This window comes from Arachis duranensis, chromosome 9 (assembly GCF_000817695.3).
Source record: "Arachis duranensis cultivar V14167 chromosome 9, aradu.V14167.gnm2.J7QH, whole genome shotgun sequence".
Lineage (NCBI taxonomy): Eukaryota > Viridiplantae > Streptophyta > Magnoliopsida > Fabales > Fabaceae > Arachis > Arachis duranensis.
In genome coordinates, this window is record NC_029780.3 from 110,181,313 (window position 1) to 110,199,978 (window position 18,666).

Consider the following 18,666-nt stretch of genomic DNA (forward strand, 5'->3'; position numbering starts at 1 on the left):
AGCAAAGCCATGGAGCAGCATAACCAACGCCAGCAATGGAAGAAAGAATGAAACAGCACTGAAAGTGGCGTTGAAAAATCCAGCACCCTAGGTTTTGAGAAGTGTGCATACGCACACACCTATGCGTACGCATAAATGAAAAAAATGACAGCGCGCTCAAAGTTGCACCGAGTAACCCAGCGTCCCGCAATAAAGAAAAGACATCGCTCACCTTGCAAGCGCCAGCAATGAAGAGGTAGCGCTCACTTAGGCGCTCATTCATCAAGCACCAGCAATGAAGAGGCCAACGTTTACTTGGACGCTCATTTAATTAGCAAGCGCCAAAGAGCACCTGGATCGAAGCATGCCTCTGCGCTCATTTCCACGCTCAAACGACCAAGCGCCAAGAACACCCCTGGGAGCAGGCCTGGCGCTCACTTGCCCACCGCCTTCGATTATGAAAATTGGAAATTTTTGAAAGTGCACGTACGCACAAAAAATGCACTTTGAAAGAAGAGTGCATATGCACAAACCTATGCGCACGCACAAAAAGGTGCTTTTGGCGCTCACTTGGGCGCTCGTTTGCACGCCCAGAAAACTGAGCGCCTTCGATACTTCACCAAGAAGAATTTGAGGTTTGTGCATACGCACTATAGTAATTTCTGCAAGCATGCGTACGCACAACACAAGCGTGCGTACGCACAAACAAGCGTGCGTACACAAAAAAGAAAAAGTCTTGGCGCTCATTTTCACGCAACAACTGAGCGCCAACCTCCCAGGATGCCTCCAATAGATTTGAGCAGCGCTAACCTCTCTCCAAGTGCCTCCAAACTCAAAACCACAAGGCCCGATTCCAAAGCACACTTTGAAGACATACTTGAAACTTAGAATTAGTAAAAATAGAAGAGGGCTTTGTATTGAAAAGGGGACTTCCTTGTAGGGATTACACATTACTTTTTATTTTTCACTTGTACTTAATTTGTAGTTTAATTTTCAGTCTTTACATTTCTAATTTTTATGTTCATTGTAAAAGAGCTATGAATCATTAAATCCCACACAAGGGGAGGAGTTCTATAACAATTGGAATGAATTAATGTTCAATTTCTCTTCTTCTTGATTTTCATCTTTATTGTCTAAGAGAAGGCTTTTGTGCTTCAAAAATCCAATTCTATTGGAAGAGGAGACGAGGAATTGGATCTATTAGAATTTTATGATAACCTTAACCTAGGAGTTATAATAATTTAATTTAAAGCTTTCTTCTCACAACGAGTTTGATCTGGATTCAAAGTGGATACGTGACATATAATTCTTTTTATTTTTGGATCTTATGAGTTGTGTGGCTTGGATTAGCAATCAATCTTCATCTTTTTTCATTATGAGCAATTAGATCAAGACTTGACAATTGATTAAATGAAGAAAGATTGAATCACCAAGACTTTAGGATTCAATCACTTATAACTTGCCATAGATCTAACATTGCATGATAAAAAAGAAAAGAAGGTTCATTAATTCAGGAAGATCTAGTATCTCCGATCCCTACTGACCTTTGCCCAATAGCATTCCTTCACTCAACTTCACTTGCTTTAATTTCTCCTTGATTGTTATTCCTTTACAATTCCTTTACATTCCAGCAATTAAATTTCCTTATCATTTACCTTCCAGCAAGTTAATCTTATAATTTTTTAGCCATTTACTTTCTGTTCTTTATATTTTCAGTTATTTAAATTTGTGTCATTATAATTCATTCAACTCTCATTATCTTACTTGTTCAACTAAAATAACTAATAAATTAAAATTGCTTAATCAATCCATTTTTATGGGATCAATTTCACTCTAAATGAATTATTACTTGATTACGACTCAATATATATATTTGTCAGTAAAATATTGTTCATCAAATTCCGTATCAACAGCCTTACAGGAGGAATCCCAAAGATAATAGCTAGTACTCTAATTAAAAACATACATTATTAATTATAAAAGTAAAGTAAAAAAATTATAATAATCGTAGGCAAATGATCAGTCTTTGTTGCCTAAGAGTAACAGGTAATATCGTAGAGGTTCCATTATTTAGTAGAATCATTGGAGAAATCCCCACCTAGCTAGTAGTGACCAACCATATGATTTGATATATAATAATGGAAAGCTATCATATCATTGCATCTTTTACTTTGTTTATGATTATCGATCGATGATAATGAATTATCAATTATGATATATATTATAGTAAAGCTTAGCAGGAAGATGAGATGAATTTAATTAAAAGAAGCAAACAACAAAAGATGCCAAATCAAGATTGATCGAAGTGGTGAGTGGTGACACGGCTTCTGGGGTCTACCTATTGACCTCTTGAAGCTTGATGAAAGAAAGGAATTAAGGGGAAGCTATGGCTGGGGTCAGAGTGATGGGTTGGGAATGGTTCTACCGGCTTGGTGTTATGATGAACCATGATTAACCCTCTGCTGGCTACATGCCAAACTGGGTCTCATCGGGGTCCCCCTGCCCACATATATGTCTCAAGAAACTTAATAAAGGAAATTATCAATAATATTATTAAAGACTATAATACGTGTAGAGTAACATTAACTACTGCTAAAATCAGTTATTAGTATAAACAAATAAATAACACATATATTCATATATAATTATTTGGTAACTGATTTTAATGTAAAAATAACAATTTTTTATTATTAAGGTGACGTAGGAAGGACAATGAGGCATACATGATGGGAATGGGATGCAATAGCTCTATGGAATGATGGCTCCGATCCGTGAACTCCCACTAGCTCAACAACAACCTTAGCTTGGCCCTACCAAAATCACTGCTTGAAACATGAATTTAAATATAAATTATTTTTGAGATCAAGCTAATAAGTGTGTTGTGTGTACAATGCTGAATACATATTCTTGAGAGAGAGATAAAGATAGCCATTGCTAGCTGAGATTTTACAAGAACCCACCAACGAACCAAACCGCTTTCTCTCTGCTCTGCCAATTTTTCAGGGGGGGCTCATGATGGAACATTGAACTAGTGCCCAAATAAACACCCAGAAAGAAAAAGTCACCAACTTTGTGTTATAGGGACCAGTGGGTTTTTGGTGTTACTAGCAATAGCAAAGGTAATAATTTGCAAGTGTTGAAAGCGAGAAATAAAGGGTACCCAAAAGAAGGAACTAACTCACAAACTCTGCTCTCTCATGCTGTGATGCATGCACGTCTTCATCATCACCACTCACTCCTCTTTTCATCTCTCCTAATTCTATTCTCTGATGGAGGTTACAGAGGTTTAAGCTAAGTTTTCTTCACCTTTCTGTACCAGTTTTTCAGTGAAGCTTTCATCTTGCTTATTTAGTCATCAAATTCATGCTCGCTCATTCATGCTAGTGTCTTGGTGATATAAAAGCAAAGTATGCTGAATCGTCCAAAGCAACAACGTAACTAGCTAGTGATCAGTGATGGCAGATTCTGAGAAACAAAAGAAGCTCACATCATCATCCTCATCATCTTCCTTCTTCAGCTCTTTCACATCAAAGGGAGTGTTCCAAGAAACAGAGAGCATGATGATGAGCCCAACCTCCATACTTGACAGCAAGCCATTCTCGGGCTTCAAGAAGAACCCCTTTTGGTCAGAAACCAGCAACAACAAAACCAACAACAAGAAGCGTTGTTGTTATTCTGAAAAGTTGGATTCAAAAGGCGTTGGTGTTGCCCTTCTTGATGAAACAGAAGAAGCAAGAATGGTGGTGTTTGGTTCACAGCTGAAGATTCAGATTCCTCCCTTAGCACCAGAAGGTGAGAGGGTGTTCAAAGGGTGTGTATCTGCCAGCGAGTTGGAACAGATGGAACTCTCTGAGGACTACACACGCGTGATTTGCCATGGTCCTAACCCAAGGACCACTCACATATTCGGTAACTGCATCATTCAGAGTACCCCTTCTGTCTCACCCAAGCTAGATCCTTCTCACTCCTTTCTCACTGTCTGCTTTCTCTGCAACAAGAATCTTGGCCATGGTAAAGACATCTACATGTACAGGTATGTCTAATGCTGATTACAACTACTGCTTTAGTTTACTGTGCCAAGTGATTTAGTTATTCAATCCATGTTCAGGGGTGAGAGAGCATTTTGCAGCAATGAATGCCGTTATCAGGGGATGCTGATGGAGGAAGCTGAAGAGGCTGTTTATGGGACTTAGTTCCTCCCACCAAGTCCCAACTCTCAACCATCAATAATAATCAACTTCCTCTTCCATTTTCAGTTTTAATTTCTAGGTTGAAACTATATATATAGAAATTGTATCTGTAGAAAATAGAGTTGGAGGTTTGAATTAAAAGGTTAAGTTAGAGGTTATTTTGTTGAAATCATGAATTAGGGAATTGCTTGGCTTGCCACAATTTTTGTCCTTCAATTCAAATATGGTAGTCATGATTATTGTGTTATACTCTTATCTATGGCTTCACCTTACACTCTAGTCTTTACTATCTTTGTTTATAAAGTATTCTACACTCTACAGTAATAATAAGGTGAATAACAAACAATATGATCACTCACATATACAACCAATGACATCATCTTTGGTAGATTCTTTTCTTTTCAAATTGTTTGGTACCTAGCTAGATTTATGGTGGATGTTTATTTCGCTAGAAAAAATTATAGGATGAGAGATAGTTGTCATATTATTAAGCAATAAACATTTCTCATTTATGTAGTAGCATATAGAACTGATTTAAAAAAAGGTATGAAACAAAAAAATATTAAATTATTAAGTAATAATCTTTTTTTAGTGGTTAAAGATCTTTTTGAAAGGTCTTTAATTCAACATCTACTTAAAATATATTTTTATATAAATATATAACATATACGTATATAGAGTACAGATTGGTCAGATAAGTTTGAGTCTCAATTCGTACCTTATTTAACTCGTACAAAAATTTTATCCGTTGCAAATCGAATTAACAATCAAAATAGGTAAGATTGATATCCACCAATAGAGTATATGTTGTCGCCCCTAACATTAACATTGTATAAATTAGAGTGAAAGAATACTGTCATTACTTGAGAATATAGAACACTTGATGTAAGCTTTACGAGGGAACAGCTTACTGACGTTATTCAGTGGAATGATTCTGTGCCATTTTCTAAACAGACAAAAACTAACGTAAACTCGTAAAACGGTAAAAGGACCCGTTTTTGGTTGTTTAAACAAAAAAACTAAAGAAACAATAACTAGTAAATATTAGTTACCTTCTTTTGTTAATTTCCTTTCCCACTTGGGAGGTCAAGATAAATATAAAACATAATCCTAAGTCTTATTTTTATTATTACTTATTTTCATTAACCGCATTTTACTAATGTTGGTCCAAAAATAAAATAAAATTAAGAAATATTAATCACTTAATATTTCTCTTTCATTAAATAATTGCTTATGCTGATTTGGACCTCTTTGTGACAGTGATTTCAAACCCATCTCACAACCGGTTATTTCTTTTCTTTCCCAAGCCCAAGAGACTTTGAACTAAATAGAAGGCCCTAGAACATACCCTTATCTTCTTATCATATTCATGGGTTCATATCGAAACTGAACTGAACTCAAATGCAAAAGAAACCAACGAAGAATACTAATAGGAAAAAAAAAAAAAAACAAAAAGAAAGGAAAAAGAACATCATGAACATCTTTGAAATTTGAACCTTAATTTAATTTAATTTAATTTAATACTGATAATAATGTCATCCGTATATATGTTATCTCTAATCCCCTTTTTGCCCTCCAAATTTCCCCTTTATTCCTTCACTTCTTTCTCCTCTTCCACACGCCCCGCTCATCCACCGATTCCGCCGGAGAACGCGTCGGAAACCCCCGGAGACTGAAATGTCCGTCACCGTTTCGAGGTCGGGGTCCTCTCTCCGCCTTGGCAGCGACGATGCCGAGTCTTTATTGGGTTCCCGAACTGGTAAGCTTCTTCCACCGCGAAATTTCTGATTATACTCTTTTTATCGTGGAAATTCAGGTTAAAGTTATTCCCTGGTTCGAAAAGTTTCCGCCTTACGAAATTCGAGCTAGATTTTAGTATATTTCATGGCTAATTGATGATAGCATAGTGAAAAGAGGGAAGTTGATACTGTAGATAAAGTTTCTATGTGGTCGTTGAATGCAGTTCTTAGTTCAACCATTTCTGCCAACCAATATTAGTATTTAGATTATGCTGAATTTTAAGGATTAGCTGACACTGATCGGTTGATTGAATTGTTATGATTGCTTGCATTAATTAGTATACTCTGCTTGTGCTTGTTTCTGCACGATTGATGCAGGTGCAGGAAAAGGGGATACATTAACAACCGAGACAGATCTGGAAGCTTGCTCCAATAGTAAAACAAGTGTTCCTAGAAAGAATAAATACCGTATGAGAAACATCACATTGTTTGGTGTAGACTTATCCCCGGATAACATCGCCGTCGCTATGGTATACTTTGTTCAAGGTGTTTTAGGCCTTGCAAGGCTGGCTGTCAACTTTTTTCTAAAGGATGATTTACATCTGGATCCTGCTGAGGTATGTCTTCTTAGTTGAAGGTGTAATCAATTAAGTTTGAGCCCTTGCTTGGATCAAATGTAGAAACAACACATGTATAGCATTTGCTTAAAATTCTAATCTTTGTTGGAGGGTGGTGGGATTGAATCAGTTTTACATTAATATTTGAAGGATCTAACAATTTCTATATATTCACTAGACAGCTGTGATTTCTGGTTTCTCTGCATTACCATGGCTTGTCAAACCTCTATACGGTTTTATTAGGTAAGTTCTAACTGCATCCTTATTTCCCTCCTGTGGGCAATTCATTGTGTTTTCCTTTTTGTATATCTTCATGGGACTATATCTGTTAATTTTGCTCGCAGTGATTCTGTCCCCCTTTTTGGTTATCGAAGGAGGTCATACCTAGTTCTGTCTGGGTTGCTCGGTGCACTCTCATGGAGTTTGATGGCTACCGTTGTTGACACCAAATATGGCGCTGCTTTTTGCACACTTATTGGATCTCTTTCTGTTGCCTTCTCAGACGTGGTGAGTAATTCCTGCTTAGTGATTTAAAGGTACCTTTTGTGGATTATTTATTACTTAGGAAAAGTACTCCTTATTCTGCTGTATTTATCTACACTTTGTATGTTCCTGTACCAATAGGTATATCATGGTAAAGGACTTTGGGGACAGGAGTAACAACACGAAAAATTGTTTAGTGGGATAATTTAGAACTTTATATGACCTTAACAAGCCAACTTAGCCCATAAAAAGATTGTTTTTGAACCAGATTTATTAAAAATATAATGCCAACTTTGTCACTGTGCTTCAAGAACGGAAACTAACTAACAACTGTAGTCATACTGTTAGCTCTGTTAATGTGCTTCAGGAACAAATACAACGTCACATCTCATAAACCCACCATTTCAGTTTCTTCTGTCCTAAAGTTAGAAGCATTTTAGTTTGTCTCTGATATTTTGGCTTTAGTATTTTAGCATCTTCTATGAATTGAAATTTTCCGGAGAACTATGTCAGAAACTAAATTTATGTTTTAGGTTGTAGATTCAATGGTTGTGGAGAGGGCACGTGGCGAGTCACAAAGCACCTCGGGATCTCTTCAGTCTTTGTGTTGGGGTTCTTCAGCTTTTGGTGGAATTGTAAGCTCCTATTTCAGTGGGTCATTGGTGGATACTTATGGAGTAAGGTACTGAAAGAAGTGATTGAAGGCGCTTCTGTTTATTGATAGCAGTATACATTTTTTGTTTTATGTTTTTCTAATAAGTATATAATGTTCCAGGTTTGTTTTTGGTGTGACAGCATTGCTTCCACTGATAACATCTGCAGTTGCGGTTCTTGTAAAAGAACAACCTATGCTCGGTACAGTAAGAGGGAATAGTCTTCCTTTTGCCAGTTCTGAGTTTTTGGAAAGTTCAAAGCAGAACATTATTCAGCTGTGGGGTACTGTACGACAGCCTGGTGTCCTTCTTCCCACATTGTTTATTTTCCTGTGGCAAGCAACTCCACAGTCTGACTCTGCAATGTTCTTCTTTACGTATGTAAATATGATCATTATCCTTTGAACCTTAACCATCTGGAATGTGTTTTTGTTGCTCTTGCTATTTCTGCACATGCCACTTTCTTTCATCTTGAATATTTTTCGTTACGCTTTTCAGCACGAATTCTCTTGGTTTTACCCCCGAGTTTTTAGGACGGGTCAAGCTTGTTACCTCCATCGCATCTTTGCTTGGTGTTGGACTTTATAACGGATTTCTGAAGAGTGTGCCTTTGCGCAAAATATTCCTTGCAACTACCATTTTTGGTTCAGCTCTTGGGATGACCCAGGTTACTTTTATATTTAAAGAAAATTTTATATGTTGTTAATCTGAATTTTGAGAATACTGTTCTAAATATCTATACGTTGTCTTTAACCTCTCTTGTCAGGTTCTCCTGGTCACTGGATTAAACCGGAAGTTTGGAATAAGTGATGAGTGGTTTGCAATTGGGGATTCATTAATTCTCACTGTTTTAAGTCAGGTTATCATTATCTTCATTCATTAATTAGTTCCTGTGTGTTTATTCAAATAATGAAGTTTCATAAGTTTCGAATTTCGATTGTCTTTCGTTATTTGGTCTGGAAATCTGTTCTACGACTGCAGCTGAAGTCTAATATGGTTTAATGTAATTTTATATACTAAGGCTATTTGATCTTACTACTTGTGTATTTCAGGCTTCCTTCATGCCCGTTCTTGTTCTAGCAGCAAGGTTATGTCCTGAGGGAATGGAGGCGACCCTTTTTGCAACTCTGATGTCAGTATCTAACGGCGGGAGCGTTCTTGGGGGATTGATAGGGGCAGGCCTGACTCAAGTATTTGGAATTACCAAAGACAAATTTGATAACTTGGCATTTCTGATAATCATTTGCAACCTCAGCTCATTATTACCCTTGCCTCTTCTTGGCCTCCTCCCCGGGGACAATCCTGATGAAAATCTGAAGGACAATAACGCCGATGTCGAGATGAAGTCTAATTGATTCTCGCGGTGGTTGTTTGTCACTGGCTTTGTTCATACACGCATACACACACGGAGTTTTGCATATAGCATGAGGATAAAGTTGCCACCCATATTCTCGTTTTGTTAGTTCACTGAGAACTAAATATGACTGATTTTGAGAGGGAAAAAAATAGCATTTCAAGTTCCTTGGGAATCACAATTCATATCACATTTCTTAACCAACCAACAAGTCTTCACTTCCGGTGCTATGGAGTGGCACAACAGTGCTTCTCACGACAAAGCGAAATTTGCTTCAGAAGTATTACGGGGTACCTAGCCTTTTAATTCCTTGTAGCTTGTAGTGTTTCTGTAGGATTTTTATTTTTCCCCTATAAAGTGAAATTTGATTCACAACATGTGCTGTATATAGTGAGTAGCCGTGTGCTGATGCTTATTTAACGTTCTCAATGCCCCCCGCGAAAAAAAAGGGTGAAACAAATATACTCTACATAAAAGGATTCTCTAAGAAAGATGTATAGAAATTGAATTGGTCCGAGAGTTCAGAGTTCCTTAATTAAGTGATCAGTTATCTTCATCTTCATGTAAAGTTAAAGTTGATAATTCAGAGTTATTTAATAATAATTTAATCAAGGTAAAAAATTCAGATGCAGTGGATTTAATTTCGCTTGAGTTTTCACCTTTAATCAAATATATCAAATCATTTTATAATTTTTAAAGAAGAGTGTTAGGTAAATAATGACTATTTTAAACATGAACAATTACCAATCAAATAAAAACACATTATACTTTAATTTAATGCTACTAATTAAATTTATATTTTTAATCCTATTAATTCACATTGTTTACACATTGTTGAAAAATATTGGTGGTTACTTATATTTTTTCATTTTTAAATGAATTCCGCTGAGGAGCCAATAATATTTGTACAATGTACAATGGGCTATTTTTTTGGCCCAATATGAGTTAAAAAATAAATATCTAGAATAAAATACTACTAATTTCTCAAACACAATATACTCATACTATCTAGAATAACCATTCAGATACCAGGGATAATAAACATAAGATATTCTACTCTAAACTCCTATTGTACACATTGTACAGATATTCCATTGGCTCTCTATACTTCTTCTTTTCAGATAGGAGAGTGTTAGGTGAACAATAATTATCTTGAACAACATGAACAATTACCAATCAAATACAAGTACACTACACCCTAATTTAATGCTACTCATTAAATTTATTCTTTTAATCTTATTAATTCACATTGTTCACACATTGTTCAAAAATGTTATTAGTTACCTATACTTCACATTAATACAATTTTAGTATTATAAGTGAGTATTTATCTTTTCTGTTTTAATTTCATTCCTACTTTCAATTAAAAGTTTTGTGTCGGGAAATTAGTTGTTAAAACTTTTTAAAATTGTGTCCAACTGGTTGGTTGTTAATATGGCTTTCTTGCAACATTTTCTCGTCCATGTTCTCTTTCCTATATTAAAACAGAACATATATAAAATGAGATAAAAATATAGAGCCAAGGAACCAAATGGAAAATATTTATGGAATACGAACAACTGTTTCCTAATCCCCTATCCAAACAAACTTTAACAACCGTTATATATGTTATTCTGATCGAACAATAATACAATACAATGCACGATTTACACGAACTCTTAGACGGTATCCTTTTGTCGTGTTTATGTTATAATATGTTTGGTGAAAGATAAAAAGATGGCGAGGAATATGCACCCAACTTTGTGATGAAACAATAAGATGACAAAAAATAAAAGAAAAGTAGATGAAATTGTATGTCTAAAATGTGGAGAAGGAAGAGAAGGGAAGTTAATTAAGCGCACGTAGTTTTGGATATGACGGCTTTCATTGGTTCTCATGTGGCGGGTGGTGGATGTTACAGTCAGTGTTGCACTTGCACATGGTGGGTCTCATTCTGCTTTGTCATTCTCCACTCTCTCTTCACATCTTGGGTCCTACTTCCAAGCCATGCCATTCTTGCTTCAACATTATTCACATATGTGTTACCATTATCACCATCATTAGCCTAAAGAAAATAATGCAGTATCTTCTTGCAACATATATATATTTACCATGCATGCATGATGTGTTCTAATTTCACAACTAGCATTGAGTCTCTGTATTTGCATGCATGATCCTATTTTTATTCATCCATCTAATAGTGTTTTAATGACAATGTAATTTCATACAAATAGAATATCAACTGGATATATAGATGAAAGAAAAAGGAATAAAATGTTATGGATATAACATAAATTCTTATATATCGTAAAGAAAAAGGCATTGCCTCTTTTTATTTTTTTGTATTCAAATTCAAAAGACCCCAATGAGATATATAACATGTTTAATATCCTTATTGATGGGGAAATGCCAGCTGTAGAAATCCCATCTTCTAGGGTTAGCCAAGTTGTAATAATGTGGCATTTATTTTCAGATTATTATTATGGAAAAGTCTAGAGCCATCAACTTTTGTGTTTTATGGCCAGCACTTAACCATCAAAATAAAGAGTGATTTCTCACTGTTAGATATAATCTCACACCATTAAAAACACTATTGATGGTCAATTGATGGTTACAAAACACCAAAATTACTGGCTCCTAACATTCCTCTATTATTATTATTATTATTATTATTATTATTATTATTATTATTATTATTATTATTATTAAAACTGTGAAAGAATAGAAAAGATGAAGAAACTTTTATTGATTGTTGATTGATTGAATTATATTTAATTGTATTATGAAGGTAAAACTAAATATATATATAGAGTATTGACCTAAAAAAGATAAAAGTAAATAAAGATAAAATAAGAATAACAAAATATAAGATAAGATAAAATTATAAAGACTAAAATTGTAACTAAATTTATGTAGTCTGTTGGGTTGAATTTGTGGGTCACGAGACTTTTTTATTATTGTCATGGATTAAGATGGAAGAGTAGTTTAATATTATTATTATTATTATTATTATTATTATTATTATTATGCAACTGTATGATGGGCCAAAGGATTCTGATGATGCGTCAAATCATAAGAACTAATAATGCCACCAATACACAAGATCATATCTTGTTAGATCTTTTGAGTTTGTAGTTGTGCTTAACATACATGTTTATGTATATAGATAACGATGGATTCAATTTGAACTACATATATACTATATGTATGCATGAATAATTAAGCAAGCATTTCAGTTCTTCTCCTATATATATATAAATCAATTAACTACTATTAATTCGTTACTTAGGTTGTTTCATGCAGCTTCGTTAGTTTATTTTACTTTTTAGGTATTGCCAGTTGAGATTCCTCACATATGATTGAATATGGTTTCTAATACCCATAAAAAATATTTCAGATAATAATTAGCGACAGATTGACAATAATAACAAAATGATCACGAATGCCCTAATAAAATACTTGTAGGTATGTGCCCCACTACTGATGAACCTTAAGAAAAGGAAAATAAATGTTCTGACTTAATTAATAGTTTCATCACCACCTAGATTTTTGGTCATTTCTTTATTGTTGTTATCTACGGACTATTATTCACAATATATGTAAGATGCCCCACATAATAAAGTAAATCAGTGATACACACTTACACAACCAATAATGTCTAAAAGGTCATTTGGATTTTGTTCTGAATTCGATGAAGCTATTGGTTCAATAAATCTCATTGGTCAGTGAAAGATGATAACCGTTTTCGAAGACCTTTTCTTTAATTTAATGTCAGGAGTCACGGCTTGCCACACAAAATTTTTGTGAAAAATAAAATTAAGGATAAAGTATTAAATTGGTCCTTATATTTAGACGTAATTTTGTTTTAATTTTTAAGGTTTAACGTATTTTATTTGAATAAAAAAAAATTATTTATTTTTAATATAATCCAAACGTGAGGTCAAAGTTAAATAATTAACAGAATGTCCTACATAATAGCAGTATAAGAACAAGATCGATAATCTAGAGAATAAGTACAAACTCCAGAAACACAAAATTAACTGTGGGTGTAACAATACATTTATTTACCATTCTCTTTAGTTTTATAGAAAATATTTCATTTAAATTGTAAGAAAAATGATAAATAAATATATTAATGCATCTACGATTGATTTTGTGCCGGTAGAACTTGTACTTATTCTCCATATTATCGACCTTATTCACAGTGGGACTACATTAAAACTGAATGAAACTTTTTTGAATTCAAATAAGACACTTTAAACTTTAAAAAACACAACAAAATTATGCCTAAATGTAAAAAACCAATTTAGTATTTTATCCTAAAATTAAATACAATAAATATTATTTTTGGTCTTTATTTATTTGTTTAAAAGACAACAAATTCTTTTACAATTCGAACAGTTTTAACCGATCTCCAACAATTCAATTAATTCTTGATTAGAGATTTTCGATGGACTTTTAAATAAATGATCAAAGATAAAAAATAATACTTACCGAATAAAATAAAATAATTAAATGTACAAATATTTAGTATTAGTGCAGAGCTCAAAAAAGAGTCTTATTATCTAGACAGTGTAATATAAGTAATTTAATCTAAAATTACATTGGTAATCAATTTTACATTTAAACACGTAACATTAAAATCATACAAAAAATGAAAAATAAAAAAGGAAAACTGATAGAACATATAAATATTTTTCTACATACATGCACCTTTGCTGTGGAGGTGGTTGATTGGTTGCTGCCTTTATAATTTTTGAGAGACAATAATAAGATTGCTAATGATGATAGGATTAGGCAGAGCCACAGATATTAATTAAAGTATAATGGTCATTGATTTGGAGTTTTGCAATAAATAATTATCATCTCCATGTAGCTATATGAAAAACTTAATTAATCAATTTCAATGAATGGCCTTCAAATATAGAGCGTGTTAAGATAACAATGATTAGTTCATAAGAATGAAATTGAAAGTATTGGTGAGCAAGTGCTAAATGATTGATTAAGCGATGATTAGTGGTTGAGTAGGGAAAACAAAAGAAGAATGTGTCCACATTAGGAAGGTAAGTGCCATGTGGGTTGCCATGTGAAGGCCATTAAATTTTTGAACTTCCAACAAATGCTTCAACATACTTCCAAACAAATCCCGCACATATCTAGGGAAATAGTCCACATAAAATGAGAAATAAAAATAACTTAATAATCCATATAAATTTTTTCAAAAAATATGGTACATGTATTTTTGTTTTTTCTTGAAATATAAGGTTCACAAGAAAATGATTTAATTTGGTGTCCAAATAAAAATGAATACTAATAACACAGATTCAATTCAATACAAAATGAGTTAGGGTAATGCCATGTGATGAATAATTTATATTAAGCAGCCAATCACATTTTCTTAGCTAGATTTTGTATGCACTATGGATATGGATCGGAGAACAAATCATTTATCATTCGGAATTCTAAACTCAACAACAATGGGATAGTCTATTATTTGTCTTATAATATTTTTACAAGCACATTACTTCCATATTCACAAAACCCTTAAAAGTGTTTAAGGGTTAGACTCACTTTTCCCTTTTGCATGAGGGATTTGAACATATCCACAATATTATTGGATCATATGGGACAACAAACAAGTAACAAAGCACACAAACAAAAAGCATAGAATATAAAACTTGTAAAAGAAACCGACCGTAGCCGCAAAATGTTGAATTCAAATGAATTGACAAAAGATGAAGTGCGTGATTGTATAAGTAATAATTACTTTAAATATTATAGGCTTGGAGTAATAATGAATAATGTAGTTTTCCATATAGAGTAAAATGGAGACATTAACAATTAAATTCCCTACAACCTTATCTAGTTGCATATATAAATTCTATCATAGATTTTGTGATGGCAGTGTTAATGGTGTAAGTAGCTTGTGACTCGAAAACATTACTTAGACACACCATTATGTAGTCATTGTAGTTGTGCTACACCTACCAGACAAACTACCCCTTGTTTTGGAATGAATGAAATGGTCTTGGCTTCTTCTTTATGTGGACCAATTCATAATTTGGATGCTCCTCGCTCTCTTCTCAACAAAGTAACCAAACATTCGATCATATATGCAAACAAGCTTAATTAACTTCATTAATTATTTAATTAACTAGATTACAGTTTCTTGATTGTAACATGTCTATGATTTGTCTTCATTATGAAACACTAACTGTTCCAAAATGCTTAACTTTGTTGAGGGAAACTCATGTTTCATCTAATATATATTTTAATTTCTTGAAACTATTGATTACTGAATTTATTAGCTTGATAATATATATATAATACGTACAAGTAATATTATACCCAAGCTTCTGTTAAACCTTTTTGTCACAAATACATATATATCTAATAGAACAGTAGTTAAGGATTGGAACAATATATTTGGTTATCCAAAATATTTAATAACAAAAAAAATAATGAAAAACAGTGAAATTTATCTTATTTAATATTTATTAATTATTTTTAGAATTAATAAATTATAAATAAAGCAAGTTTAACTTTTTTTTTTTTTGTCTCCTTAATATTACTATTTTGTTATTACTGCACATCATGATGATATTATGTAATTCATATATAGTAATGGGATAATCATGGCTAAAGACTCACAGCGACATTTATTTAATAATTTTGTTGTGTCCATTTACAACGAATTTTTTACTTGCTATTAGGTGTTCCCAATTGTGTCAACTAAAATTAATATATAATCCTACCAAGCTGAGACCCATCTATAAAAAAAATGGGATTCCATATCTTAGGCTTTGGACACAAACAAATGTGGTCCTAAAATTATTACCTAATATGTGGAATTATTTCTTTGAGAAGTTAGCCCTCTCAATTCTCAATTATGATTTATGATGCTTCTCATGTAATGAACCTAACTACTTTAATTTTTGTGGCTTAATAATGATCTGGCCCTTCATGATCAGATCACTCTCATTCTTTATCTTCATCATTTCAATGTCAATGTGGTAATATTAAAACCCAAAGGTACTAGAATTTTCTAAAAAGATTTAGTGGTTAAGATCAATTAATGTAAATATATGCAAACATTAACGCAAGTGTAGCGTGATCGAAATAAAACTACTTCGGTTATACGTTTTTTGAAATTCTGTGAATATTCTTTGTATGTTAAACATTTTGAAATTCTGTAAAATGTACATTAATTTCATTTTATGATCAAATTATTTTACTAGTATTGTTTATGGTTCTGCATATTTTGCGATTTTTTTTACTAACAAAGAAAAAATTAATGCACGTCAAACTAATACTCGTAAAAGGAGTAGATTTGACTCCTAGATATTAGAATTCAAACCAAGATTTATGTTTTTGTTTTGATAACCATAATTAATGAATGATGAAAATTCAGTTGCAGACAACTTTATGTGAAGTTAACTGTACCTGAGTTTTCACCTTAATGAATACAGATAGAAAAAAATATTGGTGTTTTGAGAAAGAAATGAAAATAATAAATGTTAAACCGAAACTTATAGTGAAAACTACAGAAAGAGATATCTAGATCACAGGGGAGGGGCTTCAAACATTGAATAGAACATGCACGTTCTGTGGTCCAATTAGGTACATCCTCTTCCAAGGTACACCAAAAACTGACTTTGACTTGATTTTATTTTGCAATAAAAACAAATGAAGGTTGTGAGATCATGAAAAGGGTGATTCTCCACGCGTCTCACAAGTCCAAATCTATTTGCTTGTGAAATTAAGTCAACATTATTGGATACCACATTGCAGGTGAAAGCAACATCAAAGCAAGGAAGCTAAGGCATGCTTTCCCCCACACCACACATAACAATGTTTACATTAATTTTAGTTTTGTTTGAAATGCAAATGTGTAATCGTAATAATTTTATTTTCAATGATGCTATGATATGGTCAGTGTAGCGTCATATAAAATTAAAAATGATCAAAGATTTAGAATCATGTGATTAAATTGTGTTCCATGTGTCCATGTAGATCAATTTTAAAGGTTGATATATATCCACTTATCCAAAGATGAGTAAATGGGACTAATTTGCTAAGACAAAAGGGCAATGTTGTGTGTTTTCCTTGTTGGGGAGAAATGCAACATTGCATGTAGGTTTTTCTGGTGACTAGAAATGAAACCCGTGACTTATTCACTTAATTAAAAGAAAAGAGAAAAATGGTTTTATTGGTAGAAACATACGTATCAAGCTAAGCTAGAGAGTAGATGTATTATTATTGCAACTTTGAACTCCATACAAAAATCTAGCAGTGTTTAGTCAATTCATTTAATTTATTGTTTGTGTCACATTCAACTGTCAAATAATGTTAAAGTGATCAAATCATAGTTAATAGTTCTGTATAAAATTAGCTTTTGTATGCACTCCTATATTATCAATACTTTTTAGCCTTATATAATTTATTGAAATACTTTAGGTGAGATATTTCAAAAGGAAAAGTCCAAATTAAAATCTTCAACAAAGCCACATTTTATTAAGCATGAATTGAATATAAGGTAATGTATTGAAATGTAAAAATTCGCATGCTATTATTTGATATATTAACTGGAGTTGATACGGTCAATAAAGGTTTGAATTACTATTTTTTGCTTGGTATTGATTGTGACTTTGTTACCTTAGGAAGCAAAGGTCCAAAGGGATCAAAAGGATCATTATGGCAAAAATCATTACTATATCACTCAGCATTCATGGCTATATACATACGTTGCCATGTGCTTTGAGTTTCACTCGGTTTTTCTTTCCGTTTCGAGGAACCAAGTCAAAATAGCCTTAAATGGATAGATTCAAGACATTTCAAATCTTGTATATTAACCAAAAGAAGCACTTTAAAACAAAGTAATTAGGAGACTTACACCACCTATATTCAGTTATATATGCATAATCATACTAGTGATTTTCTCATAAGTTGATAAAGTAGAACTGCAAGTCATGAGTTTAATTTAACCTCATAGTGAGAAGAAAGATAGAAAATTAAGTAAAAATCTTAAAAGAAGAATCTAATGCACACTTCCTTTGTGGCCCCACACCGTTCTACATAACATTATTATAGAGGTATCAAGAAAGATTCCCCGGTTTTCTGGTTTAATAAATAACAATAAGAAGTTTGAAATGAATATTTTTTTAAAAAATTAAAAATTAAAAATAAAAAATTATGCCATTTGAATTAGTTGGTTGACAATCTTAAAATAATATTATTACTAGTATTTATATATATTTTATATAAGTGATTAGTTTAATATTTTAAAAAAATTAAATAAATTATTAATTTTTTGATCCACAATTTAAAATACATTTAAGTTTCTAACTTTTTTAAAATTTAAATATTTACTATCAAGTATAATTTTTGTTATACTAATATAATTGATACATACGTGAGATAATTTTTAAAATTAAACAAATTTAACTCATAAATTATTAAAAAAATCAATAATTTAAATATATTTTTAAATTTTAAAAAATTTAAATATTCTCGAACTAAAATGTCAGAAATGAATTTGTACTTTTCTCAATATTTTATGTAGAAGTAACATAATTGAATATGAATAAGAGGATTAAAGAATTGAGGGGTAGAAAGGTGGTGGTCCCCTCCGACCACCGTTGTCACATTTTCCACTGCTGATGTCCCTTAGAA

General features: G+C 32.6%; 2 protein-coding genes across 2 annotated transcripts; both read left to right on the plus strand.

The window, feature by feature from the left end:
• Positions 1 to 2,849: 2,849 nt before the first annotated feature.
• Positions 2,850 to 4,416, plus strand: LOC107467049 (FCS-Like Zinc finger 8). The gene is made up of 2 exons (XM_016086066.3): positions 2,850 to 4,012; positions 4,088 to 4,416. The coding sequence occupies exons 1-2, from the start codon at positions 3,435 to 3,437 to the stop codon at positions 4,170 to 4,172; spliced, it is 663 nt and encodes a 220-aa protein (XP_015941552.1). The 5' UTR covers positions 2,850 to 3,434; the 3' UTR covers positions 4,173 to 4,416.
• Positions 4,417 to 5,610: 1,194 nt separating this feature from the next.
• LOC107467044 (folate-biopterin transporter 1, chloroplastic) lies at positions 5,611 to 9,550 on the plus strand. Its single transcript, XM_016086058.3, has 9 exons — positions 5,611 to 5,928; positions 6,287 to 6,525; positions 6,704 to 6,768; positions 6,870 to 7,032; positions 7,542 to 7,690; positions 7,784 to 8,038; positions 8,160 to 8,328; positions 8,428 to 8,520; positions 8,714 to 9,550. Exons 1-9 carry the CDS (start codon positions 5,847 to 5,849, stop codon positions 9,014 to 9,016), a joined length of 1,518 nt encoding a protein of 505 aa, XP_015941544.1. The 5' UTR covers positions 5,611 to 5,846; the 3' UTR covers positions 9,017 to 9,550.
• Positions 9,551 to 18,666: the final 9,116 nt, after the last annotated feature.